The sequence below is a fragment of the Colletotrichum gloeosporioides genome (genome assembly GCF_011800055.1).
Source record: "Colletotrichum gloeosporioides strain Lc1 chromosome Unknown consensus_84, whole genome shotgun sequence".
Taxonomy (NCBI): Eukaryota; Fungi; Ascomycota; class Sordariomycetes; order Glomerellales; family Glomerellaceae; genus Colletotrichum; species Colletotrichum gloeosporioides.
In genome coordinates this window covers 782,686-808,819 of record NW_025544729.1, presented here as the reverse complement: position 1 = coordinate 808,819, position 26,134 = coordinate 782,686, and the positions used below count along the sequence as shown (strand labels likewise).

At 55.3% G+C, this 26,134-nt stretch overlaps 10 protein-coding genes across 10 annotated transcripts; 4 read left to right on the top strand and 6 right to left on the bottom strand.

Annotated features, from left to right (window-relative positions):
- Positions 1-82: 82 nt before the first annotated feature.
- GCG54_00002303 (uncharacterized protein) lies at positions 83-301 on the bottom strand (the record flags this gene model as incomplete). The annotated part of the gene is made up of 1 exon (XM_045402398.1): positions 83-301. One exon carries the CDS (start codon positions 299-301, stop codon positions 83-85), a length of 219 nt encoding a protein of 72 aa, XP_045258760.1.
- A 1,339-nt stretch (positions 302-1,640) lies between these two features.
- Positions 1,641-3,187, top strand: GCG54_00002302 (37S ribosomal protein S5; the record flags this gene model as incomplete). Its single annotated transcript, XM_045402397.1, has 2 exons — positions 1,641-2,901; positions 2,967-3,187. 2 exons carry the CDS (start codon positions 1,641-1,643, stop codon positions 3,185-3,187), a joined length of 1,482 nt encoding a protein of 493 aa, XP_045258759.1.
- A 347-nt stretch (positions 3,188-3,534) lies between these two features.
- On the bottom strand, positions 3,535-7,128 carry GCG54_00002301 (Poly [ADP-ribose] polymerase 6; the record flags this gene model as incomplete). Its single annotated transcript, XM_045402396.1, has 1 exon — positions 3,535-7,128. One exon carries the CDS (start codon positions 7,126-7,128, stop codon positions 3,535-3,537), a length of 3,594 nt encoding a protein of 1,197 aa, XP_045258758.1.
- Positions 7,129-8,669: 1,541 nt separating this feature from the next.
- On the bottom strand, positions 8,670-10,472 carry GCG54_00002300 (uncharacterized protein; the record flags this gene model as incomplete). The annotated part of the gene is made up of 2 exons (XM_045402395.1): positions 8,670-9,853; positions 9,905-10,472. 2 exons carry the CDS (start codon positions 10,470-10,472, stop codon positions 8,670-8,672), a joined length of 1,752 nt encoding a protein of 583 aa, XP_045258757.1.
- Positions 10,473-11,171: 699 nt separating this feature from the next.
- Positions 11,172-11,519, top strand: GCG54_00002299 (DASH complex subunit DAD3; the record flags this gene model as incomplete). The annotated part of the gene is made up of 2 exons (XM_045402394.1): positions 11,172-11,279; positions 11,346-11,519. The coding sequence occupies 2 exons, from the start codon at positions 11,172-11,174 to the stop codon at positions 11,517-11,519; spliced, it is 282 nt and encodes a 93-aa protein (XP_045258756.1).
- Positions 11,520-12,761: 1,242 nt separating this feature from the next.
- Positions 12,762-14,659, top strand: GCG54_00002298 ([Pyruvate dehydrogenase [acetyl-transferring]]-phosphatase 1; the record flags this gene model as incomplete). The annotated part of the gene is made up of 3 exons (XM_045402393.1): positions 12,762-13,429; positions 13,482-14,486; positions 14,551-14,659. The coding sequence occupies 3 exons, from the start codon at positions 12,762-12,764 to the stop codon at positions 14,657-14,659; spliced, it is 1,782 nt and encodes a 593-aa protein (XP_045258755.1).
- A 1,332-nt stretch (positions 14,660-15,991) lies between these two features.
- GCG54_00002297 (Serine/threonine-protein kinase nrc-2) lies at positions 15,992-18,017 on the bottom strand (the record flags this gene model as incomplete). Its single annotated transcript, XM_045402392.1, has 4 exons — positions 15,992-16,346; positions 16,399-16,777; positions 16,830-17,129; positions 17,186-18,017. 4 exons carry the CDS (start codon positions 18,015-18,017, stop codon positions 15,992-15,994), a joined length of 1,866 nt encoding a protein of 621 aa, XP_045258754.1.
- Positions 18,018-21,335: 3,318 nt separating this feature from the next.
- Positions 21,336-22,436, bottom strand: GCG54_00002296 (uncharacterized protein; the record flags this gene model as incomplete). Its single annotated transcript, XM_045402391.1, has 1 exon — positions 21,336-22,436. The coding sequence occupies one exon, from the start codon at positions 22,434-22,436 to the stop codon at positions 21,336-21,338; it is 1,101 nt and encodes a 366-aa protein (XP_045258753.1).
- Positions 22,437-23,406: 970 nt separating this feature from the next.
- Positions 23,407-24,319, top strand: GCG54_00002295 (uncharacterized protein; the record flags this gene model as incomplete). The annotated part of the gene is made up of 4 exons (XM_045402390.1): positions 23,407-23,458; positions 23,516-23,810; positions 23,864-24,170; positions 24,230-24,319. 4 exons carry the CDS (start codon positions 23,407-23,409, stop codon positions 24,317-24,319), a joined length of 744 nt encoding a protein of 247 aa, XP_045258752.1.
- A 346-nt stretch (positions 24,320-24,665) lies between these two features.
- On the bottom strand, positions 24,666-26,131 carry GCG54_00002294 (Translation machinery-associated protein 46; the record flags this gene model as incomplete). Its single annotated transcript, XM_045402389.1, has 3 exons — positions 24,666-25,101; positions 25,154-26,029; positions 26,112-26,131. The coding sequence occupies 3 exons, from the start codon at positions 26,129-26,131 to the stop codon at positions 24,666-24,668; spliced, it is 1,332 nt and encodes a 443-aa protein (XP_045258751.1).
- Positions 26,132-26,134: the final 3 nt, after the last annotated feature.

Sequence of the window (26,134 nt, the reverse complement as noted above, 5' to 3'; positions counted from 1 at the left end):
TAATCCAAATGCAAACGGATGTTTGTCGGAACGATCTTGCCAACAGAGTCGTGACTTCTCCCCGCCGAATCCAGTCTTCCACCTATTTCTTGCCACCCTTGGCAGCCCCCTTCTTGGGCTCCTTCTTCTTCTTCTGTTCCGGCTTCAACGTCGCGAAGTGGATGTACCAGAGCAGGACAATTTGCAGAATGACGGCGACGAGGACGATCAAAAGGATCGTGAACAGAATGGGCTGGTCGTTCAGGACGGCCACGGCCTCAGGCGTGGCGCCAATGGATCGGAACCAGTCGAATTGACCCATTTTGCGCTGGTGGAAGTGGCGACGGGACGGTACAATTTGTGGATCGGTGTTGGTGATGACTCGTGATTATCGTCGCTCTTCGTGAGAGTAATTTGCGATCGGTGTAGGCCGTGGCGTGGTGGTGGTGGATTAAAAGGTGTGTATTCGAAAGAAAGTCAAAATGAAGGTCTGAGTCTCAAGTGCGCCAGTCACAAGGGAATAAACACCACACAATGTACGGGTATTGCGAGGTGCGTGATTAGTGCCAGAGAGAGAGAAGGTTTTGCGAAGAACAGGAGAAAAGAAAGTAGGTACACGGGATGCAGGAAGGGGGAAAATAGGGAAGCGCGGGAGGGTTCGTGGGATTGTATGGAAAGATGATCCGCTACGGGTTCTCGAAACGGGAGACGTCACATTCAGGTACAAGCTTGCACGGCTGGCCTGGAGGAGGGAAGGGAAAATGGCCCTATGGTGGTCACAGTGCCCCTTCGTAGGCTAGACCGCCCTTGGGTGGGTGAGACTGGGACGCGACAGCGTTTTGGTGGTTGAGCTTTGCCTACCAGCCTAGCCAGCCCTGCCACAAAGGAGAGGGGCCGGGCTCCGATGCGCGTTTCAGGCCTGCGGCAGAATGTTGACTGATGTCTGCCGACGCTGATTGGTTGCGCAAGGACGGACTGCAGCGGTTAGTCGGCATGGCCCTTGGGAAGGGGTCCATCGGTGCAGTGGGAATTGGGCTTGTGCTCGTGATGCTTCTTCGCCTTCCGCGATGCCCCCATGCGCTTCCGGTCTGAAGAGGTTTGGTCTGATTTGCAAATAGTTGCTGCCGCCAGGAACCGCGATCACCGTCTATGCCAGCATCCGTTGCCTTGTAGGAGTGAACATCACATGGCTAATCGTGAGGGTAAGGTGAGCAGATCCAGGCGCCAACCTTAGGTAAGTCTGCCCCTGGAAATGAGCCAAGGAAGCCAAGAAACGTCCTCAGTTGACCAGCACCTAAGCCTCAGCTCTCCACCCCGGGCGTTTCGGTGTGGCGCCGGCCGAGTCCCCCATCCACCGAGATCATGTGACTCCCGAGATCAATTCAAGCCCCGGCCAACACTTTGTGCACGCACGGGCCAGGCCTCAGTTGCAGCGGATGCCCCTCCAGCCAATGACATGTCGTAATTCACACCTCAGGCGATTGTACATCCAATTGAGCTTCCAAAAAAATTATCGACCAGCCTGGCGCGCAGCACCGAGGTCGACTACGGAAGGCCAACGCACGCGATCGCACCCACCACCCCGAGCCCCGCGGCGACGACAATCGACAACCCCCTCGTGCAGCCGGCTCTGAACTGGCACAAGAGACCCGATCGCCGCCATGAACGCCGTACGCCCGGCCCGGAGCGTCCTGTCGAGATGCACAAGTACCTCGACGACCGCCACCCCCGCGGTCTTGCCCGCCCGCCTCTTCCACAGCTCCTCCAGCAAATCGGGTCGCAGGAGGTCGAGGTTCAAGAACGTCATCGCCGAGAAGATGGGCGTCACGAGTGACCCCGAGAAACTCGACAAGTTAGTAAAGCAACACCTCCCGGCATACACCCCGGAGGAGAAGGAGATGCTCAGGAAGCGATACACCCCGGAGCAGATGGAGGCCCTCGAGGCCGCGGAGGAGGCCATCGACCCGAAAGACCTCATGCTGCAGGGCCGTTTACGCATCGACCCCTACCGCCAAAACTACATTGAAGATTTCTCCAAGATCCAGCCCGTCATCGACCTAAAACCCCAGAAGCCCGTGCAGCCGCGGGAGGTGGAGTGGCTGCCGCGGAGGGAATGGGTGGACAACCACGTCGAGAAGCTGGCCAACCGCGTCGAGATCGAGCTCAAGGACTCCATGGGCAAGGCCTACGCCCGCGCCCTGCGCAATATCAAGAAGCAGAACCCCATGGTCCTCGACTTCACCGAGGAGGAGCTGAAGGAGCTCGAGGAGAACCCGGAGCTGCGCAAGAAGTTCCTCGTCGAAGAGGACGTGGACGTCCTCGGCAAGAAGGAGTCGAGGCCGGCGGATCAGTCTCTGGGCCGCGAGTGGCTCGAGAAGATCGACGAGGAGTTCATGAAGGCGCTCGAGCAGCAGTTCAACACGGACGACGACAATATCGAAATTTTGCAAGGGTCGAAACTTGATTCGTGGAAGGCCGCCGACGGTCCCGATGGCAACTCGGCGGTCCAGGCCCCTCTCGGCAAAATCCCGGGCGTCAAGGGCCTGTACACGCCCGAGGACGCCGAGGACGACGAGCTCGACGGTACGGGTGAATTCACCAAGATCAAGGCCGCCACCGGCATGAAAATTGCCGACATTCAAACCATCATCACCAAGCCCCTCGTCATGCGATGGGTCCACAACCAGACCCGTCTGGGTAAGATTCGCAGCATCTCCATCATCGTCGCCGCCGGAAACGGCAACGGCAGGCTCGGACTGGGCGAGGCCAAGTCGACAGATCTCGACGTAGCAAGAACCACCGCCAAGATGCTGGCTATTCGCAACATGAAGCCGATTCGTAGGTACGAGGACCGCACCATTTACGGCGAGGTCCAGAAGAAGATCTCGGGTACTGTCGTGAAGATTCAGTCTCGTCCTCCAGGTATGTTCTCCCGCTGTCTACAACAGATGTTCTTAGGTAACACGGCACTGACAAACAACACCAAGGCTTCGGACTTCGTGTTTCTCACCGTATCTTCGAGATGGCTCGCCTTGCTGGTATCCATGACTTGGCCGCCAAGATCATGCGCTCCAAGAACCCCTACAACACTGTCAAGGTCGTCTACGAGTGCCTCCTTAACCAGCCCGACCCCGAGCAAATCGCCATCGGTCGCGGAAAGAAGCTGGTTGACGCAAGAAAGGTGTACTACGGCGGAAATGTATATTAATCCACCTGGATACCATTTGTATACCACTGTAACATGTCAAGCGCAACGCTAGAGATCTCCCAGAGGCCCGTTTTTACTGACATTTTTCATGTTGAGGTGACTGTTCTATGCTATGCTGCCCATGACTTGAAGGGTTGATGGGTCCTTGATACCTTACTCCGTTCCCCAGATGTAGTCCATGATACCAAAATCCCCCCGCCTAAACGCCGCGGTCAAAACCCGGACCCAGACAAAGATCAAAGCTGCCATACCTTTTGGCGCCTCCACTTTCCTCGTCTTCGTCTCCATTGTCTTCATCTCCGCCGTCTCCCTTCGTCTCCCTTCGTCTTCCTCCGTCTCCGTCTCTCTCAAACACCATTGGCTGTGACATCCAAATCAGGGGGCACTTGCCAGCCGTGGGCGCTCGCGGAACGCTTGTATGCGTCAATGGCCTCCCAAATCCCGTAGTCTCCGGTGGAGGAGCCTAGGAGACGGGCGGGGAAAGGATCGAGGCTGCACATTGCCATGCGGACTTGCAACAAGACACTCTCGATACTGCTGACTGGACTCCAGCCGCTGTTGGTCAGAAGCTCCATACACAAGGCGCCGCCAGCCGTGACATGTCCACCACCCCTCTGGGAAAATGGTAGAAACTTGGGGCGGATGACGCGGACGAAAGGTGGCGAAAGGGGGAATTGTCGGCCGAAGCGAACCTCGAGAACGATGCTAGAAACTTTTTGTTTCTGCATGTCCTGGGCAAGCGGAAGAGAAAGTTCAAAGCTGTGAAGCTCGACAATCCACTGAAACATGTTGTTCATGCTTTCAAAGTCGATATACCAACCAAGTTCGTGCAATGGAGTTTTCGCTTGTAGCTTTTGCAACTTGCTGAGCTCCTTGCCGAGAAGCTTGAGCCCATTGTCGGTGGCCCAAGTAGGAGGTGGGAGTATGGGGAGCGAAGCCACATCCAGGGTGCCCGGTCTGAAGCTGAGCTTGCTGGGATCGGATTCGAGAATCATGATATCCTCACCATCGTCCTCGGTGTGCTGAGTAGCATCGGTGTCACCTTTCATGCTTAACAATAGGTCGAAATCATCGGTTGTGTCAGGGGTGTTGTCATGAGCATCGTCGTCCACAACGAGCGGATTTGAAGGAGACGATCCTTCAGGTCTCGCTTTTTGACGCCACTTTGGGAGTGCTGCGACGGGAATGCGAACCTTTGCGCTGATTCCGGCGACTGTGCGCTGCGGATCTTGGGTGATGTATTCCGTCTCTGTCTTGGTCGCCGATGGTGCTCCATCAGCTTCAGGCTCTGCATACCTGAAGGAACTCTTCCTCTGGATAACCAGATATCGACACTGGATCCAGTCGACCTTGTCAACCACGTAATACGGCTGGCTGGATCGAAATTCGGCTGGTCGGTTGATGATTTCGCAGAGGCTAAGCGCCCCGGACATCTCAAGCTCTGATCCTACCCAGAGACCTGCCATGTGTGCTGATCCCGCATAGCCCATGCTTACATTAAGAGCATTGCTGAAGTACACACCGTGGCCATACGCACGGCCATGCAGTGTGTCCTTGAAGTCAAGGCCGGCTCTGATGATGCTGTGCCAGTTTCCAAGCGGGCTTCCGTGCCATGCGAACATGGTGGGATACCGGGCGGTGCTCTGCTGTTCCAACGCTTGGTTGAATCGTTGTTCCTTCTCAGGAGATCCCTGTGCGAAACGGAACTGCAACCAATTGCTGTCAAGGCCAGAAATCTTCTCATGCTCTCTATTCGATGCATACGCCATGTCGTTGGTGGCAGACTCGTCGCTCTGGTCCAGCTGGACGATGAAGGAGCGGTTGGACGCCACGATCCATCGAAGCAAAGCCAAAGCAGACTTGGTCATATTTTCGTACTTCTTGAGAGAGATGTTCTTGTGGCTAAGAAGGTGTTCTCGCAACAATCGAATAGGCGGGATGGTCTGGATCAGACTTAGCAGAGCATCCCGTTGGTGAGTCACGGGCAGGTCGTCGAGGTCGTATTCGTAGAAGTACAATGCTGCCTCGCTTTCCTCGTCTTCAGCGGGAGCGCTGTCCGCTACCTCCGCAGCAGGAGTTGTTTGCCCATTCGATTCATATATGCCGTAGGGGTTACTCTGATGCAGGTGTCTCAGAGTGGAGAACAGGCAATCGAACTCGACCACTCTGCCGACAATGTTGTCGTTCGCGTTGCGAATGACGCCGACGCTTGTCACACGACAATGGTGCAAGTCCGGCTTCTCAACTCTGCCAGTGACGCAAACTGCCTTTTCCAAGACAATGAGATCTCCTGGCTTGAAGTTCACTTGTTGGCTGGTATCCAGGAAGAATTTCTTTCCCGAGATCGTGGCCTGCACTTTCAGAGGGGGGTTGATAACGAATGCAGGGACGTCTTGGGCGTTGAACTCGTTGACACCTCCTGTGTTAGTCGTCCACTGATTGTATCCGACTGGTGCTATCGGCATCGAACCGTATCCGAAGAGCGGCACATAGATACCTAAGCCCTTGGGAAATTCGCGAATTCGATTGGCGTGCAAACCATAAGCGCAGAAAGACACCAACAGATCGACGACAGAAGGTCGAGAGATGATATCGTGTTCGATGCTAGGACCGAGGCCCAGAGCCATATACTGGAAGAGACAGAGTGGCTCGTCGCATACGTACGGCTTGATTGCCGTCAATCCAGCACCGGTCTTTCGGTGACACACAAGACAATACTGGGTACTCTTCACAAAGTACCGCAGAGCGAACTGCATGGCTATCAATGGCATGCTGAGTTGATCTCGCTCACCCCGCACGTAGTCCTTGTTGAGAGAAGGGCGGGCAGCTGATGACACCTGCTGCTCGTCATCCGGCATGTATTCCGTGCCACGGGCTGAAATACTCGTATCCGCACGCATGTGCCCTGCCTTGGCCTGCTCGTCCAATAGTTCTTTGGCTCTGTCCCACGGTACGGCGTATTCCAAGCGATACTTCAGGAGCAACGACAGCTCTTTGTTCATGAAGGTATTGATCGAGTTGGTGATGGGGATCTGGACAAACGGTGTGCCCTCGGCAATCTTGTTCTCATCGTCGACGTTGACGTGGTTAAACTTGGGGTTAAATGCGGTAATGGCCGAAGCCAACGTGGGTTTGTACGACGCACACTTTCCAAAACTGAACTCCATCGAGGAAACGTGGCCCGGCGAAAGCTTCATGAAGTTCTCCACGGAAGGGTAGGCTGAGTGGTATTTGCAGAGCAAGACGATGTAGCTGTCGCGCTCAACTTCCCAGGCCTCAAGTGTGTCGTCAGGAAGACCAAGATGCGACACGGGGAGCGAGAGTGCGAAGGTGCAGCCAGATTGCTGGTCAGCGGAAAGGTCCCCTAGGAATGCAATCTGGAAGCCTGCGCTTTTGGCTTTGCGAAGATCGTCGATGAAACGTCTGGTGATTTCGCAAGTTCCCTGGGCAACGTCGGATTGTTGAATGTAAGCTGGGTCGGCATTTCCCAAGCCAAAGTCCATGATGTCGTCGTCATAGTCGTATTCGTCCTCCCCTTCGGTTTCTTCGTCGTCGTCGTCGTCGTTCTCGTCGTTCTCGTCCGTCATCTCCACATCAGAGCCATTTCCGTCGGCAGCTAGGGCAGTGCTCAACTTCCTTGATAAGTAGGTAAGGGTCTCAAGCACCGTCTTGCTTTGTGTAGCGTTGGGAAGCTCGTCGAGAAGAGCAGATATAGACCGAGGAGTGGAATCATCATCTGTATAGGCCAAGAACCCTGAATTTTGTGGATAGTCGTCGATATTCAAGGTGATGAGGCGCATGACCAGAGGTGAGGAGATCGCGCCGTGTGAGAAGGTGAGCACAACCTGGCCATCGTCATCGCCCTTTGCGACCTGAGAGATCTGGTCAACAGTCTGCTGACAGGCATGCGCCAAATCGCTGTTAAATTTCCTGCGGGTCATGGCAACGATGAACCCGGGAGCAGTGAAATGCCGTTGCTGAATGGGTCTGGAAGCCGGATTTTAGTACTTTGTGCCAATGGGATGGCCAGAAACCGTTTGTGAGGGCGAGATTGTGAAGCAGAGGGATCAAAGGTGCCGGCTCTTAAGGGGAAGAGGTTGGTTGAGGAAAGACCAGGAGAAGGACAGGGACGAGGGATGTTGGGGACGAAAAGGGCCAGCTAGAAACGGAAAGGGAAGGAAGGAAAGGGAAGGGAAGGGAAGAAGAAGGGTGAAGACGACGAGAGACGATGACGACAAGAGACGGCGACGACAAGAGACAACGACGAAAAAGACGACGATACGATGACGAGAGAAAGCAGGCAAGAAGGCGGAAGTTGAAAATAGACACTGACCGTAATGTGAAGCAGGCGTAATGGGTAGAGTCCAGCTGTATGTGCTTCTTTGGGAGGGCGTACAATCAATCCTCTATTGTTTCTGAGAAAGAGCCATCGACAAAAGCCTTGTCGAAAGCCACTTAGTTGCAGAGGCAAAGAAAGGTTTGCCTGAAACAAACTGGTGGAAGAAATTAGCAGTTGAATCGATTGACATCCTCAGAGTTTGACTCACGAAAAAACGCAGAGGTGAAGGAGACCAAAAGGGGAGAAGGAGCAGGTTGGCGCGCTCAGGCAATGAAGGCAATAACGGGCTGGCTCTCCACCCTTTTCCGGGCACCCTTTTGGGCTATCCAGAGAGGCTGTTATTTGAACCGTTGGTTCTCGAAACTCTCTTTTTTCAAGTTCCTGGAAACAAAAAGTGAGCTTACTGGAGCGGAAAGGAAGGTGTCGCAAGGAGTTGTGGTGTGGGCAGGCGTACAAGGAGGTGCAGCGTGGGTAAGGTATTTAGGAAAGACACAGTACCGCACCATACCTCCAGGTAAGGGAATTACAGAGGTGAAGTAGTCAGGTTTGTCTCGCTTGGGAGTGACAGACCAGTCTCTAAGGTATTGTCACCATCCATGACCAGATTCCCGGTCGCAGGCAACTGAGCAGGCAGGCGCTGCAGCCTGGGCCGAACCGCACCGCGGGAGGCCGACCTCTCTAACAGCGGTACCAACAACCGCCAAGGCTCCATTGTGCAAAGTGATTGGATACCCAAGGCAAACTGCATGTTCCTCTTTCAGCGTTGGCACTCAGGAGGTCTAGGAAATAAGTCCATCGGAACCAACAACCAGGACGTTGGGGAGTGGTTGCATTAATTCCACATTACATAAGGTAAGAGTTAGGTTCCCCCTAGTGTTCCCCGAAAATGGAGTCGCATCGCATCGGAGATGGTCGTCCGGCCGGCCCCACGCAGACCGAAGCTCCTATCCTTACACTCGTCTTGCTTGCACCGTGGCCGAGTCCCTGGTGTGAGGTAGACGCTTTTTCTTTTTCTTCTGGATCTTAATTGCGACGCACGCTTAATGCAACAGTCAACGCCTCCAATACACGAAAAGTAAAAACCCCTCCAGACAATTCCGTACCGCCGAGAACTTGCACAAGAACACCACCAGCGCAACACCGCTAGATCGCGTTCATTCGAAACCTTTCCAGCCCGTTAGACCTGAGCTGTACCGGCATGCCGCCCCTCCAGCGATAGTAGCCAACAACCTTCTTCACCGCACCACCCCATCCCAGCGTTCCCCGCTGCCACGCCTTGGGAGTTGTTGTGCCGTCCCTACATTGCTGCACCATCATGGTCGGATTGACTGCCGAGTCGGCCATTACCTCAATGTCACCCACGCCGGGCTGCGGCATGTCGACAAACAGTTCCGTGTTCAGCCTCGACGGTCGTCTCCACCTAGACTGGGGCATGCCCATCCCACCGCTGCTGTAGACACGAGTTTTGCCGTCAACAGACGATAGGACCGACTCAATACTGTCAGACGCAACCTCGAAGTAAACCTCGAGACATCGTAATTGATCCAAGTAGATGATGAGCAGACATAAGATGGCCGCACCAGCCGAGGCAACCCAAAACACCCAGAACCGAGGCGCAGTTGGCGAGTACTCGTCATTCATGGAGAGAATCGCCGACACCACGGTAAAGGGGAGCAGGATGCCGCCAAGATAAGTGACACGGTCCAGAGCGCGCTGGTTCGCCTCTTTGTCGTCCGCCCAGTAGTGGCCTTGCAAGCTCGGAAGGGCTCGCACACTTTTTTCCGGTAAGCCTGCATCTCGTGTCCGTGGTTGCGCTGTCGTTAGTCCTCGGGTCGAAGGCAGCCACGAAGTCTGGGGCGGTGCTATTGTTGCCAGACGTGATATAGCGATGCGACGCTGCAGTCGGTCCAGGAGGTGTCGCCAACTCGAATGGTGCTTCTCACCCATGATGGGGTGCCGTCTAGGGTCTTGAGATTCGTCGAGATTTTGTTCCAAGGACTCGGTAGCCTGCCAGAACAACGACGCATCTTGTGAATCCGACTGAGGAAGCGTTTCGAAGAAGTCAAGCCATTTGCCGTATACCGACTCAAACAGGAGATTGGGAAGCTCTTCCCTGGCCACCTTTGTGTACCGAAACGTTCTCAGCAGGCTGTCCTCGAGACCCGGGATTTCGTCTCCTTCGGCAATCAAGACGTTCCACACAGAAGTACCATCCAGCTGCGATTCATCGATTTTGCTCTGCCACGACCTCGTCACAGATAGAGGTCGCCGAGCTTTTCCGAGCTGCGAAGATGGATCAAGCCAGACCGGTCGATCCAAAAACAGTACTATTAAATGCTCAGTTGAATGCCACAGCTCATAATTTCTGCAACACTTACCGTCAGCTTTGCTGCTCATCCACAAGGATGCATGTGAGAAGATGACAGACAGGCCATCTCCTGACAGCGAATGGAAGGGTGCTTCATCCATCACGTCCACCAAGTCCGACTGTCTGGCCGACGGCTTGTACCCCAGATCTGGCCCGATCGCAGTCCGATGCACCCTTACAAGCTCAGGATACTCAAAGGATATAAAACTGTCGCCATTGTCCTGCCTCAGCGGCCGATATCGCCGCCTCCCAGCGTGTGCCTCCAGAAATTCGGGGTAGACACCTAGTGAGTCCCTCAAGACCTGGACCAAGTCCAGCGGAAGCCCTTGGATGATGGTGAGCTTCCTGCGCCCTACAGACTCTCTCACGAGATCCTCTGCATGGCTCAGGAGTCGCTGCCTACATCTTTCACCCTCCCAGTCGAGAACATACGCAGAGGAGACTGTCTCAGGCAGCTTGCTGCCGAGAGATGATCTGCGAACGAGTAAAGCCGGCTTGTTGGAGCGCTTGGTGTGTTCGACGGCGTCGCTCGCTGTAGGTGGCGGCGATTGCTGATCGACCTTCTCGGTGCTAGACATCGTTGCGATTCTTTCGAACAATTCTAGCCTGCAATAGATTCGAAGACTTGAAACCAGCGACCTGCGACAGCCTTTGACCGGGGAAGAAATTGCAGTTATTAAGAAGAATGCGATGGCTGGCACACTTGCCCAATCGACCGTCAAGTGACCTGCGCTAAGACCGTCTCGAAATATCGAATTGATGTTTTCTCTCCAGCTTCACCGGAGGGCACTAGCTCCCCCTTAACCTAGCCTTAGCCACTTGGTGCAGGCGACAGCCATGGCAGCTCCATGGTGGCTTCTTCGTAAGATGACAGGCTCGACATTCGGCGAGCCTTAGCTTCGAAGCTATCCAAGGGGATCAACAGTCCTTGCCACGTCAAGACGTACCACGCGCATTCGGTGCTTGCGACGCGTGGGAGATGTGCTCTTTACCGCTCGTCTTGTCTTGGAATGAGGAGGTGCGAACGTTGAGAAAACAAGGAGAAAGACTGACCGACTAGAGTCGCTAGATTGGTCATCAGATATGGTGCCTGAGTCGCTTGCATCCTATTGGTTTCTCACCGAGACCTTCGCCGAAGTGGGGGTGCTTTATCTTGCGGTCGTCTTCCGGCGGGGTTAGACGCGTCCAGCGCGACTCACCGAAACATCGACCGCCGACAACGCTCTCTACCTCAACACCCCACGAGGCCACTGGAATCGCATTCTGCATCCGTGACCATGGAACAACCAAGGGAATCAACGATGTACCAACAGCAGCCTGAGCTGACGCCTCTCGAGGCGGAGGTTCTTGAAGAGTACGAGAAACTGGCGGACAACATGAAAAAGGTTTGTCCTTAGGAACCCTCTCGCCTTTCTGATGAGCCATGTATGCTGACTTGGTGGCTCACGCAGCTGGCATCTACTCTAGAAGATCTGAGCAGCTCCCCAAGCACCGAAATCCTGGACGGCCTACGCGAACTAGAGCGCAAGACGAGCTTGGTCTTCACCCTTCTGAAGGCTAGCGTGTACAGCATAGTGCTGCAACAAGAGATTGACTGGGGCGACCAAGCTGGCAACCAGGAATAGAAGGAAGTTGGATGACGAAACGATACACCTGGACCAACGAAGACGCTGGCAATTCGACAGACACGGTTGATAGACCAACGGTGATGTCTTTGCGCACAAGATAAACGGCTACATGGGCAAATGATGAAGCATACGACCAAGAGCAGATACCCTTTAATTCAGAGCAGGGAAAGATGGAAAAAGCTCAATTTCAACTTTTTCTAACCACCGTGTAACTTTTGCAAATGCTTGTAACCTGATACCTAAGCGCGTCTCCAAGGCTGCCCAGGCCATGGCGAGACACTTGGCGACCAGATGCGAAGCAAACTACATGCGCTCCAAACGGGCACAAAAGCTCGTGAACTTAGGCGACGAGCGATATTGCCTTGTTGGCTTGAGCTTAGCTAGGCAGTAGGACAGCGGTGTTCCAGCAGACCAATGTGCCAATTTGCGAATGGGTCAAATTATGCATACGTTACTTACGTGACAAGCTGCCAAACTCATGACACCCATCGCACGACACAGCATGGACCAGGAGGCAGGATGCGCCAGGTGTGGAGGATCTGATCTGGGGTTCGCATGGCGGGGCCTTGTAAGTACGTGCATTTGGACGAATGAACCAATGAAGCTACCGGCAAGCTTCCAGCTCGGGCCCAGTGGATGATCGGAACCTCTACCTACCTTACTTTTACCCTTCACATCAAGAGCTCTCACAGTGAGCTAAATCGCTGAAACATCCTACGACACAAAGAACCTGACTTGTCCAGTCTGGTGTTGGTGTCGTATTGCTCACCGCCCGCCGGCAGAGCGACGTCTTGAACCAGCTTGCTGCTCTGACGAGTCTAAACTTAGCATCATCGCACTCACCAGAAGCTAACGACACAACGTCTGTCCCTGCCATTGTCGTCCTAGTTGTTCCATCTACCTCTTGCCGTGGTTGGTGTTCGCCCTGCCCGTGCTTGCCATCTCTGTACTCCCTGTCGTTTGGTCTTGCCGCTCCCTATCGTCCTGTGTACACCATTCCGATACTGGGCCAAACCGACACTACAAACGCCCGCCCGTCGCTGTGGTTCCCCCCCAGAACACACTACACTGACCTACCACCACCTTAGCCTGAGGCACGTCCGACGTCTTGGCACACACTCCCACTCAACCCTGACAGCATCGCCTCAAACGCATCTCACGACTGCTTCCTGACCTCTATTGGACTCGGGCCGCCCTCCAGTCCAAACGCTGCAATTCGCTCCTCCCGGCTCGCCCCAAATGCATCGCGCAGCAGCAAGGGCTTTGCGGACAACCTACCGATGTACGGCCCGTAGCTTCGCACGCAACAGCCGGCGAGGCCTCTTCGAACGCTATCCTCCATCGTCTTCCTTTTCAACCCGACCCGTCCTGCGATCCTCCCCTCAACGAACTTCTTCCGAGCATGCTGACCAGCTGAACTCCTCCATGTATTTCCGCCGATTCTCTGTCGCCCTCGTGTCTGGCCTCGTCGGCTACGGCGCATGGTACTCGTACAACGGGACGGCTATTAACAAGTCACACTTGACAAGAAGCTTCACGTCTGGCGCGACCGGCCCCGCCGGCGACGCTGCCCCTACCCGCACCGTTCTAGTCGTCGGTGCCGATCAATTACACACCGGGACCTTTGTCGGAGAGGGGCCGATATCGAAGACATCGAGCGACGACGGACGAAAGATTATCGAGATGTTGACCCCGGAGCAGGCCACCCAGAAGCTGCGCAAGACGGAACAGTCCTTCATGGTCAACAGAGGACAGGGCGTCGTCCGATATGACTTGGTTCAGCTACCTAGCAATGATCCCATCGAGGACGACCACGCCGAAAAGATCGTCGAGGTCCCCAACAAGGCGGCTGGCGCAGTTGGAAACAGCAACGATTGGATGTTCTGGGGCGTTTTTGACGGTCATGCGTAAGTTTGCGTGCCCTCAATGGAGCATTCGCAGTTGCTAACCAAGCGATAGCGGCTGGACCACATCTGCGAAGTTGCGCCAGGAGTTGATTCTCTCCGTGGCCAAGGAGCTCAACACTACATACCAGGCGTCCAAAGACCTGTCCCCGCCCGCCGAGGCTATCGACGCGGCCATCAAGTCCGGCTTCACCCGTCTGGACGATGAGATCGTCAACCAGAGCGTCGAGAGGGTTTTCAAGGCTGGATCCAAGACCATGGCTGCTGAACTCCTCGCGCCTGCCCTATCGGGCTCTTGTGCGCTCCTGTCCTTCTACGATAGCCGATCGAAGCTTCTGCGCGTCGCCTGCACCGGTGATTCTCGCGCTGTACTCGGCCGCCGATCATCCAACGGCAAGTGGACCGCTACCGCTCTCTCCGTGGACCAGACCGGCAGCAACCCCGACGAGGCCACGCGCATGCGCAAGCTCCACCCGGGCGAGGACCGTGTCGTGCATAATGGCCGCGTACTCGGTGGTCTGGAGCCCACGCGCGCTTTCGGCGACGCCAGCTACAAGTGGAGTCGGGACATCACCAACCGCCTCAGAGAGTCTTTCTTCGCCCGCTCTGCTTCGCCCCTCCTCAAGACGCCTCCTTATGTCACCGCCGAGCCTGTCGTCACAACGACCAAGATCGAGCCCGAAAACGGGGACTTCGTCGTCATGGCCACTGACGGCCTGTGGGAGATGCTGACCAACGAGGAGGTCGTCGGTCTCGTCGGCAAGTGGATTGAGACCCAGGCCAGCGGCTCCGGCTCGCAGTTCGACTCGGCCTGGTCCAAGATTTTCGGATCCAAGCAGTCTGGTCTGCCTGTTGAGCAAGCCAACGACAAGGGAGTTGACGGGCAGAAGACGCCTATCCGTCTCCAGCAATGGGGCATCTCCCCCGACGCCCCTGAGCGGTTCGTCGTCAAGGACAAGAACGTAGCCACCCACCTCGTGCGCAACGCTCTTGGTGGAAAGAACGAGGAGCAAGTGTGTGCCTTGTTGACACTGCCCTCCCCCTTTTCTAGACGCTATCGGTAAGTCCAATATCTCGGGTTTTTGCATCTGCTTCGCTGGATTCAGGACTAACACCCTACGTAGTGACGACTTGACCGTCCAGGTCATCTTCTTCGGCCACGGTGAGAAGACGGGTGAGGTCAACCTGAACGAGGAGGCCACGGCTCAACAGCTCTTGAAGGCCAAGCTTTGAATGGAGTTTCTCAGCAATGAAATACTGCCCGGAAGTTGAGCGACTCTGAAGACGAGAGGTCCCGAGCAAAAACAGTGGTTAAAGAGAGAGTGAGAGAGTAAAAGTGAGACACCGCGACTGTACCAGTGTTTTAGTCATTGAGTGAATAGCGTTACGAGGGGGAAAGGGAGTCGCTGAATTGCGCTCAGACTCACGGACAGCGATAACAGGATGGCGTCTACTACAAGGGCGTCCGAGGTGTAAAAAAAGGGCGATCTTGTACTAGCAATAGCTTTGTTGCCAGCGATAGAGTTGAGGTTGTCTTGCGCGATAGCTTAGGCGGGCTGTAGTAATTTCTCAGGAACACAACTTCAGCACACAACATCTGATCAAAGTAGTGTGTGAGCCTAGCTGAATGACCCGTCTGCCCAAATCCCACGCGTCAGCCACTACAACTGTCCTGACCCCAGGATCCCATTCAACTATCAACCACCAGAACCCCCTCCTTGGTCAATTCATCCCGCGTTCAAACCACTCCTGAGCCCCGATGACCAACCCTCGGATGATGCATGTCCAGACGTCCGCTCGGCCGGCCCGTCCCATCGGAAAGCTATCCCATCTGCGGCTGCTCACAGACAAACCTCACGGGCACCAGGCAGAGTCCGAGTTTTTACGTTTCATTCATGGATGGTAGTAATGATGGCAAAAGGGTTTACAGCAGTATATCGCTCCTCCCCCAAACAACTACGACAACCCCTGGTCTCCTTTCCATCCACCCACCCACGCACACGACACTTGCCTCTCTCACTCTCTCCCTCTCTTGAACTCTGTCTGTCTCTTTGTGTGAGTATCCCACTCGATAAACGCCAGGGGTTGGTTTCCAGTAAAACAAAATCAACAACAAAAAAAGGCGACCAAGCAAAAACAAAATAACTCCCAATGATGAAGGCGCGGAGACCATATGCTGCTGGTTTGGTTTTGTTTTCGTCGTGAGAATCCCAAGGAGGTCCGAAGGGTCGTTAAGTAGTTTTTCTTTCCGCCTTTGCAATTCGAGGCATGAGTGATATCCTTTTTCGTTCATACCCTTCGTTCTCCTGTTCAAATTCTCTTGTGTGTTTCTTCCTCTCTCCAATCTCATTGTTGTAAATGATAGTCCATGGCCGTGAGCAGCACCAAATCCTTGCCCCTCATGCTTCTCTCTCTCTCCCCCTCTCGTACTAGAGGATTCGCTCCTTCTCACCCATTAACGTGAATTTCTTGATACGTAGCCTCGTTGGTTGTTCAAGTCTGGCAGATGGGGGACCATGCGCAGACTGCAGGGATGGGTTTCGAAACCGTGTTGGTTTCCGCCATTCACCTTGAATGGTCGTCACCTTCGTGGTGGAGGGTAACGCTGTTGAACTCCTCGAAAGGATCAGCAACTTCACCACCAGGAGTTGCCAGACCGCTGTCCAGAGGCACTCCCTTCGCGTTCATCGGCCTAGATCCGCTGAGATCCACACTCTCGCTCTCCTTCACGTTGCGGAAGTTGACTGTGTCAACACCGCGGCCTGCAACGGGTACAATTGGCGGCTTCATGTGGCGGATCAGCGCCCACTGAGTCGTCCTGAAGAACGGATGCGCCTTGATATCCGAGGCACCAGCCTTGGCCCCTAACCTCCTGTTCTCATCCTTGATCAGGAGTTTGCGGATTAAAGACTTGCATAGACTGTAAACTCATTAGCGACGTTTCTGTGAAATTCAGCCATTTGGCAGCTTACTTAGTCAGTTGCGGGGCCCCGGCGTGATCCGGGAAGGGGATATCTTCTCTCAAGATATTCGCAAAGGTTGCATTGCGGTTCTTGCCCTTGAAGGGAGTGGTGCCGTAAAGCATCTCATAGATCAAGATGCCCAGTGTCCACCAGTCCACCGCACTTGTGTGGCCGCTACCCTTAATGACCTCCGGTGCGATGTACTCCTCCGTTCCGACAAATGAGTTGGTGCGGAAATTTGCGATGCACGATCGGGTATCGACATGCATTGACATATTGCTGGCACCGTTCTTGCCGACAACCATGGTGGGTTTACCGCCGAGGTCAGACTGCTTAGACAAATCAAAGTCCGAAAGCATGATGTGGCCCGACTGGTGGAGCAAGATATCTGCGATGCCGTCAGCAACCGATTGGTAAGCAGTCGTTTGCGGTCAACTTACTCTCTGGCTTCAAGTCGCGATAGATGAAGCCCATCAAATGCAGATATTCCAAGGCCGCGGTGACTTCAGCGGCATAAAACCGAGCGTCATCTTCGGGGATGCATTTGCCAGGGCGGGTCTGCAGTGCTCGGAAGAACTCTCCACCACTGCAATATTCCATGCAGAGGTACAAGTAGTCCTCGGATTGGAACGAGTGGTAGAGCGTCACAATGAAGGGGTGGTTACTCGTGGCCAGAATCTCCTGCTCCGCGAGAGCACGCTTGATCTTGTTTCGCTTGATCATTTCCTTCTTGCTCAACACTGCAACGAGTCAGCTTCACGTTGGCGACAGGAACATTGACTTTGAGAGACTGTACCTTTCATCGCGTAGAGCCGACTGCTCTTCTTCTCACGGACCAAGTAGACCTTGCCGACATCGCCCTTGCCGATCAACTTGATCTTGTCAAAGCTTTGAGGGCCAACCTCGACGTCGCGGACCTTGATGGAGTTGGAGCTATACGTCCGCCTGAAGGCGAGGCTGTTGCGATTGGGTGGCGGCAAGTTACCAAGAGTGTCCTTATCCGGGACGCCCAGGTTCGAGGCGGAGGCAGAACCGTTAATGCTCGCCGAGTCAACCATCTCGAGGGTGCCCGAGTCCTTGTTTATGAGGAGGGGATCTTTGGCCAGCTCGGCGGTCGCCGGACGCTCGGCGCTGCCCTTGCCCTTGGAAAAGAGACCCTGGGCGTTGGGAGCGCTGGCAACTCTCCTAAGTTTCCGGGCCAATTCCTCCCTGCCGGCGCTTGTGGTCTGCTCTGGGCCGCCGTCGGGGCCTTGGATCTTGAAATTCGGGGTATCTGGGGGACTGGGTGGTACGGATTCGTTGTTGTGGTGGCGGAGGCCCGGCTGGCCTTGATGTGCAAAGTAGGGGTTCGCGTGGGCGGTCGGGCTCAGAGCCTCGTCGAGGGGGTTTCCTTCGCTGGCGGTGGTGTTTGTTCTCAATCGGCCGACGGTGCCCTTGAAGAAGCTGCTTCCGAATTTGCTCCGTACTTCGGGGCGCGTGGGTGCGGCATCTTGGGAAGAGTGGACGTGGGCGGTGGAGGACTTCTCCCTGTCTCGGTCGGCGCCGCTGTTGAGGTTGATGCGAAAGAGGTTCTTCAGCTTCTGATTGAACTGGGCGGCGCCATTCTGATGGGTTCGGCTGGCAGGCATATCGGAATCTCGGGGGTGCGCAATCAAGCGACCGATGCCATGGCTGAGCGGACAATTACAGGAGAGGTGAAGAGGGCCGAGTGTGTCGGAGAGAGAGGCAGACGGAGACGACGACGCGAGGAGCGAGGTGAGGGGGGGAGAGAGCCAGCAGCCAGGTCGGACGTGGAGAGAGAATGGGAGGTGTAGGCGAGGTGGAGGTAGGTGGAAGAAGAGGGACGGCGGGAGCAGAAAGGTTGGTGTAAGTAAGGTAGGTAAGGTGAGGTAGGTAGCGTTGGTAAATCTAATGTAGGTACCAAGGCTGGAGGAAAGGCAAGTAAATGGCAGGTAGGTAGCAAGTGGGTAGGTAGGTCGGTAGGTATGGACGGGATGGTAAGGTGACGGGAAAGTTGGAGTGAGTTAGTAATGTGGGCATAGCGCCTTTCTTGGATGGACTGGACTGCGGCGGCTTCACACCACCACGTCTTTCGCTCTCTCACAGTCGGCCTCTGCTCTCTGCCTCCCGCTCTCACACACCCGACACCACACACGTACCCACACCTGGGCGCCCCCCCCCCCCGCTGTTCCTGCTCGCTCTGGGCTCTGGGCTGGGCTGGGTGGCCGGCCGCCGCTGGTGGACGAGGGACCCGACCCGAGAGGGTCCAGTGTCCCGCCGTAGGTACCTGCCTATGGTGGTGGAGTGCAAGTGTCCAGGCCCGCTGAGGCGGACAGCGGGCTGGGCAGCCTGGGCTTGCCTGGTTGACCGCGGTGCTGGCGCAGTCCGCGTGGGAGCATGGCCTTTCGTCTTGCTCCTCCTCGCTAGGGAGGTACTCGCGCCGACTACATACTGACGGCGCTGCTTGCCCATCGCCCTCGTTGAGCTACCTACCTGCTGCCGGGCAGTGCAGCTTGAGGCACAGGGGGTAGCCCAGCGCAGGCGCAGGACTGTAGCACGGCGGGCAGCCAGCGGGAAACACAACACGCCTTCGGGGGAGAGGCCACCAGGGCGGGCGACGGCTTGCAAGGGAGTTTACTGCGTCTGGCACACGCTGCACCAGAATAGGACGGATTGCTGGCAGGGGTGTCCGGTGAAGGCGGGCCCCGGTCTCTGGGCTGTCTGGGCCCGGTCCACGCCCACGGCCGGGCAGTCTTCCTCTTCGTGAAGTGAGCGATTCAACCAATCTCGTAGGTCCTTCTGCTTCTTCTCCTTCTTCATGGGCAAATGGCTCACGGCTCGTGGGCTGGCTGATGGGTGGGCTTTGCCTTTGCGATTGGTGCCCTTTTTGCCGTTCTTTACCCAGCAGGCCAACCACAATCGTCATCGCCTCCTCTTCCAGAGAACCATCCATTCGATCGCCGTCAGAATCCCCGTCTGCTTCGTCCCAATTGTGGCTGTAGGTACCCGCCTGGTAGCTCTGCAGTACCTGCCTTACTGTCTCCCAGCAATCAACCTTTTCCTCTTCTTCGCAGTTGAGCACTGAAGTTGTCCGCAGTCTGACCCCTGGCCTGCTTCTCCAACTCTATCCCTCGCTGGTTTGCCCATCATTTCTGCCGTTGCATCAAACAACCGTTCGTTATCCTTTTCCAATCCTCGTCGACTTCAGCCGTTCTGAGTAATGCACCTGTACCTGCCCATCTCAACGGCCCGCGAATAGAAGACGAGGACATGATCCGGCGAAAATCACGGGAAAACAGACGCCTAGTCCAGAGGGCTTGGAACTGAGCGCAAGCCCATGCACGCAGGGGCCAAGATAGCTGGCGGCGCAAGGTATCCGTAGCTCGCGATACGATACGAAAGCCCGCCGGCGATTAATACGTGCCAGGCGGAAAACAACCCAGAGCATCACCGGACAACCGCCGCCGTGGGATTCTGCCGCATGCTGCTGCTTCTGCTGCTGCTGATGTTCGGGTGTATGGGGTCGTGCAAAAACAACCGAGACCAGCAATTGATCGGACGCATTGCCATGAGAGCACAGATGTTGGGCGCCTCTTCTTTGCCTTTGGCCTTGCAGGACATTCCATGCCGTAGGCTTGGGACACACTTTGGATTGAGCTTGTCTCTGTAATAAGACACTCGCGATACCTCCAAGACACCCGTTCGTCTACCTGAACGACTGAGGCACTACTTAGCACACCGTGCCAGACCCAAAAGGTACCCTGTTCCCGTATCGTGCCGAGGAATCCCGCGCTACGGATACTTCCTTCAGCGCCATATCTCGAGCTAGAGCAATGTACTGCGGTGCCATCAGTGGCGCCGGCCTGTTTCCTCCCCTCCTTTTCCCCTCAATCGGTCCATTCTACCCTACACCAGGAACGACATCTAACTGGCGAAGCCGTCCTCAGAGACGCGGATTCGTCTGCGATCTAATCAATAAGCAGAGCAGACACAAACCCGCAAAGCACGCCAACGCCGCAAACCCGCCAGAATCCATCGCCACCTTCCGAAGCTGAAGTTGGTTCCGTCTGCTCTTCGACAAATCAGGCGTCCCAATCTGCGCAGTGGTCCGTCCGCCGACCCTCCAACCGTGCCGCACTGGAAATATTCTAGAACGGATCTTCAGGTCATTTTTGTTGTTTCCTGCGGATGAGGGTGTTGGGCTTGGCGAAAATCACATCTTAAAAAAATCAGCGTCGCCCGCCTGAATGACACCATGCAAGAAACTCTCGAAACTCGATGCAAACTGCGATCCGGTATTCGGCCTCTTTTGCCGCCGCCCCTGCTGGAGGCGAGAGGGCTGGGACTTGTTTCTTATTGAACAGCGGCCCTCCCTGGATGCTGAGGTGTCACTCCACTCGCCTCCTCATGCAACATCCAGCAATCTCCCCCACAAAACGCCGCACATCCCCGCCGATGATGTAAGGTCGAATGCATTTCCAATCCGCTGCGGCGCCCTGCTCCCGTCCCGCTTGCTTCAACCTGAACCATCAATTTCGCAAGAGCCGCAATGCCAAGTCGTCCCTTCTTAAAATCAACCATGCGTCCAGATTGGAGACGAGACTCTCCGGCGCATCCGCTTCCGCCGCCCGTCAGCACGATGCCCCGGCGAACTGCCCACCGCACAGTCTGGGGAAGTGGGAAACCGCAGAGCGGCCTCTCCCAGTATCCAAACGCGCCCGTCTGACCGATTTTTCCAGGGGGGACTAAAATGCAACGGCCACCCTCGTTGTCTTGATGTGCCCATTATCCCTAGGGAGGCGCAGTCGGTCAACCCTCATCCGAAACCATGCCACGAAGCTTGGTTCCTCCTAGCATGCTTAAGTCGCCTCGCCAGTCTTGTGGTTGCAGTGCCTCCTCCCGCTGTCGACGACGAAATGTGCCACGCTGTGCAACGGTCAGCCACATCACTCGTCTACTGGCATGTCCTCTGCTCCGTTGTCCTCTTCTTCACTTGGCAGGTTTTGGTCTCGCAGGAGCAGAAGGTCCTTGAGTTTTCGCCTGTTGTTGCGCCAAGTAAGAAAATCTTCCTCTCGCTGATCCTGGATCGACGGTGTGATCTGGTTGCCCGCCTCATCAAAAAGGTAGTTTGGGAGCTCGGTCCCATCATTGAGAACATATCGCTTGACTGACACCTGCGGCCCGTCCCCTACCTGCCAGGCGACAGGAAGCATATGTAGATCCTCAATGTGTGATTCGAGGTCTTCTGGTGTGGGGAAGTTGTGAGGCGGTTGCTGTCTGGCGCACTTGGCCCATTGACACCGATACGGCGGGTTTCTCGCGTGTGCTACAGCAACATGCTTCTGAAGGGTAGAAAAGTTGTGAAGCTCTGCCACGCAGCCTTCCCACTCGCAAATGTAGACGTTGAAGTGTGGACTCAAACCTTCGTAGATGGCCCTCGGTTGAGGCGAAGCTGCCCTTGGTGGTCGACCACGCCGCTTCTGCTTTCCCGCGTACATTTGACCTGCCTTTGGCCTGTCCGGGCGTAGTTTCCTTGGTCCCTCTCCTGCATCCCGTGGGAACTTGTTGAGAGCCCCCTTGGGCCGGCCGCGTCTCTTTGGCTGCGGCTTGGGAGTTGTGCCAGACGAAACTGCTTCAACCTCGGCCTCAGCCTCAGCTTCCACCTCATCCTCCGGCTCATCAATGTCCATGTCTGGCAAGGCCGGTTTGGACAGGCTCACGCTTGAAGCCGCCTGAGCTGCGAGCCTCCTGAATTGAGGAGAGAGGTCGGATACGACCAGGTCGTCAGCATCATCTTCTACAGTTCTTGTTGGAGTTGTTCGCGAGGGCTTCCTTGGACTGGACTTGATGACGACAGCGAAGTTTGACTTCTGTGCGGGTTGTGCCGGCGATGTCTTCTTCGCTGCAGCAGGTGTTCTGACTGGTGGGAAATTGCTATCCGAACGACGGCTGAAGAATCCATCAAGCGTGCCTTGTCGAGGCAGAGGTATATGACTGCGAGAAATGCCGTACTTTGGTTTTGGTTCTGAAGGCAACGGGGGCGGCATCTTGGCAACCTTGGTGAGATTCGCAATTGAGCAAAGTTGGGAGATCCAGGGATCTCAGCTCAGACGAACTCGTGGAGCCTCCCGAGTTTGGGTCAAATGGGTCGGACGGGTGATTCTGAGGATTCGAGAACAGCCGAAGACGAAAGACAACCTCGTATGATTAAGACGTAATGATATGGTTGAGCAATCAGACTCGCTGAAAGACCGTGAGGCGGAGGACGTTGAGCAAAGGGTTTGATGGAGTGAGGTGAGGACGCGTTGGCAGGTGGTAGACAGCGCGCCTCTCACTGAAAATAAGTGGGGTTGCCTAATCGGGTTGACTAGCGGTTTGTTCCTGCCCTGCGCCAGCTCTCCAGCTCGATGGATAGGCTCATCTTCTTCTAGAAACAACGTCTTTCTAAGATCTATAAATACAAAACTGCTCAAATGGAATTTAAATACAGTTTAGGTGGAAATCTTGACATCTAATTGTCCATGGCATCAAGTATCTACCACCGACGACCATGACCTGACAGGCATTAGATGGAGCTGGGGCACGCCAGATACATCACCTGTCACCGAGCCTTCAATCGCACATGTAAGCCATCATGACAGGATAGCATCAAGAGACCATCAGGAATCGGGCTGAGTGACTGTAATCATGAATTTCGGGCTTATAAACTCTCAATTGAGTTCCATTGTGTTCGGTCGGACCGGATCGGAGGCCGTAATTGGAGCAGCCGGAGGGAGGAGATGGGTATTATTAATCGGTCGTCCCGTTCGGCCCTCCGCACATGCCGTCATGCATCCGACCAATGGTCTAATCCTCTTCCGGGCTGCGGCGTCTAGCCTGCAGCCCATATCGACATAAATGCTTCACCCCTCACCGAGCTTTCGCCAGTCTTACAATTGTTGTACTGCCTTGGCCACTCCCGAGTTATCCAGCGAATGACCCCTAGAACAGATAGTCGAGTACCTACAACCAAGAAATATGGCGTCCAAGTCCTTCTACGCAATCGTCGCCGGAGCCGGCTCCGGAACAGGTAATCTACAATTCTTACGATGACGAGCCCGGATAGTAAAGCTGACGACTGAACCAGGCCGTGCCGCTGCCGTCCGCTTTGCGCAGACCTACCCTGTTGTGCTTCTCGCCCGCAAGCCAGAGAGCTACAACGACATCGTGAATGAGATCAAGCAGTCTGGTGGCAAGGCCATTGGTATCACGGCCGATGCGACGGATGAGACCGCCATCAATGCCGCCTTTGAGACTATCAAGAAGGAATTGCCTGGTAGCAGGCTCGCCGCTGCCATTTACAACGTCAACGCAGGCTTCGCTCGCAAGCCTTTCCTGGAGCTTACGAAGAAGGACCTTGATACAAGTCTAGATGCCGCTCCGTACGTGTACATGTCACCTTTGAAGCTAGTGAGCATGCTGACCTCAGATGCAGGAAGGGCTTTTTCTCCTTTGCCCAGAAGACGCTGCCTCTTCTCTTGGACTCAGTCGCAGACTCTCCGCACCCGCCGTCTCTCATCATCACCGGCGCCACGGCCTCGCTCAAGGGCTCTGCCTATTTTGGCTCCTTTGCGGCGGGCAAGTTTGCAATGCGCGCTCTGGGTCAGTCCCTGGCTCGAGAATTCGGCCCCAAGGGCGTGCACGTGGCTCATGCCATCATCGACGGAGGTATCGACACGCCATGGGGCAAGGAGTTCCAGGTCAACGACGGCGTGGAAGATGGCAAGATCTCACCCGAGGCCGTACGTGTACTCGATCTGTCTAGCTAAACTCCAAGCTAACAAGCTAACAATTCTTCCAGATCGCCGACACTTACTGGTTTCTGCACACTCAGCACCGGTCCGCCTTCACGCAAGAGGTTGACATTAGACCGTATGTTGAGAAGTTCTAAAATAGCATGCTTGTAGCTAGGCCAAAGGGGACCTGCGCTGTAATTGAGGTATAATCAACAGATTCAATCTGGCGTATCTTAGGGTTTTTGACGACCCTCAATCCTTACCCTCTCAAAGTGGAAGCTTTCACGATTTCGGTGCTCATAACGTGGTGTGCACGTCGCGAACGTAGTCATACGTCATTGATCTTAGGACTGAAAAGTAGACGGTTCCGCCATGTGGCTTGGCGTCACATCCACATGGCCGCCGGATAACCTGGTCTTCAGGTGCTCGGAATCGGCCCGTTTCGTGGTGATGCTCGCCGCCTCAGGCGTGTACAATTTGGTTGTCTCGCTGGTAAAATATTCAAGAACCAGATGCCCCAGGAGCCGCATCCGCTGCTGGAGGCAAGACACCGCCGTTGAGTACCAGCAATCGTTCCTCCTCCTTCTTCTCCCGCAGAGCCTGGGTCTCTGCGCGCAGCTTCTCCAGGTTCCAAACACCGTCATCGTCGTCGTTATCGCTGGCGTCGTCGTCGTCCTCTGTTGTGCGCCAGTTGCCGCTCTCGAACAGAGCACGACCAGTAGCTTCCTTGGCCTTCTTGGCTGCTTCCTCGGCAGCCTTCTTGTCCATGCGCTCCTTCTTCCACTTGGCGAACGACTCGGGGGTGACGGGTGTGAGAGTCCCGGTAAGTTTGTGTCGTTCGGACTCGAGGAAGTCTTCGAGGGTCAGAGTCTTGAGGGGTGACTTGTCCATCAAAGCCTTCTCGGCGGCACGCTGTTCCTTGGTCTTCAGGATGAATCTACAGGTTGTTAGTTAGTTACGGTGTTGAGTTCTGCATCGACTTCACTTACCCTGGTGGCAGAGCATGCTTGTATTTGCACTCGTTGCCTCCATTTGGACACACCCAGAACCATCCGTATTTGCCGTCTTCGATGGCCTCGATGAAGAACTTGCAGACCTTGTCCGTCGTTGTCTGCTGGTTTCCCTTCTTGGAAAGAACGACCGAGCGCAATTTCTCTTCGTCCCAGTCGGCGGACGTCTCTGCCTTCTTCTTCTCTTCCTCGTCCTTACGGGTATCGGTGTACAAGCTCCTCTTCTCCGTCTTTCTCTCGTCGTCTAGGTTATGGGAAAACTTGCACTTCTTTCCCTTCTCGCAGTTGCCCTTCTTGAAGAAAATGCAAACGACAGTCTTGGGATCGACGCCAAACGGAACCTTCTGAATCTGGGCAGGCTTGTTCATGAGGAGGTCCAACTCCCTCTTCGCATCTTCCGCGGCCTTCTTTTCTCTCTCCCTCTGCGCCTTCTCCGCCTCCTTGCGCTTTTGGTCAGCGCTGCCGCCGTTCTTCGCAGATGCGTTCATCTGAGCAATTTGCTTCTGAGCGGCACCACCCTTCTTGTTCTTCATGCCGAAGGTCTTGTCCTCCACCGCCTTGGAAGCCGATGGCTTCTTGGCAGCGCCCTTGTCATTCTTCTTGGGAGGCATCTTGGCGGGGTATTCGACGGGGTCTAGAAAACTGTGGCGGGGGTAGCCCGGAGGCTTCTGTAAGGACTGTGTCGGTCGGGTTTTTGGAGGTCTCGATGGGAATGGTTGCCTTGATGTGTCGAGGAAGGCAGGATCCGCTTCGATCGACAGGACGCAAAAAAGTCGGCTCTCGAGAAATACAAGCAGAATGTGAGGCAGGATGAAGTCAGAAGTCCAAGTCACGGTGGGCGGGTCACGTGAAGGGCTTGCGTTGGTGGGGGCGGAGCGTCAAGGAGGCCTGGCTCACGCCGGGACTGGGATGCGCTACGGATACGTGACTCACTTACTGCGGAGGACCCAAGTCCATTGT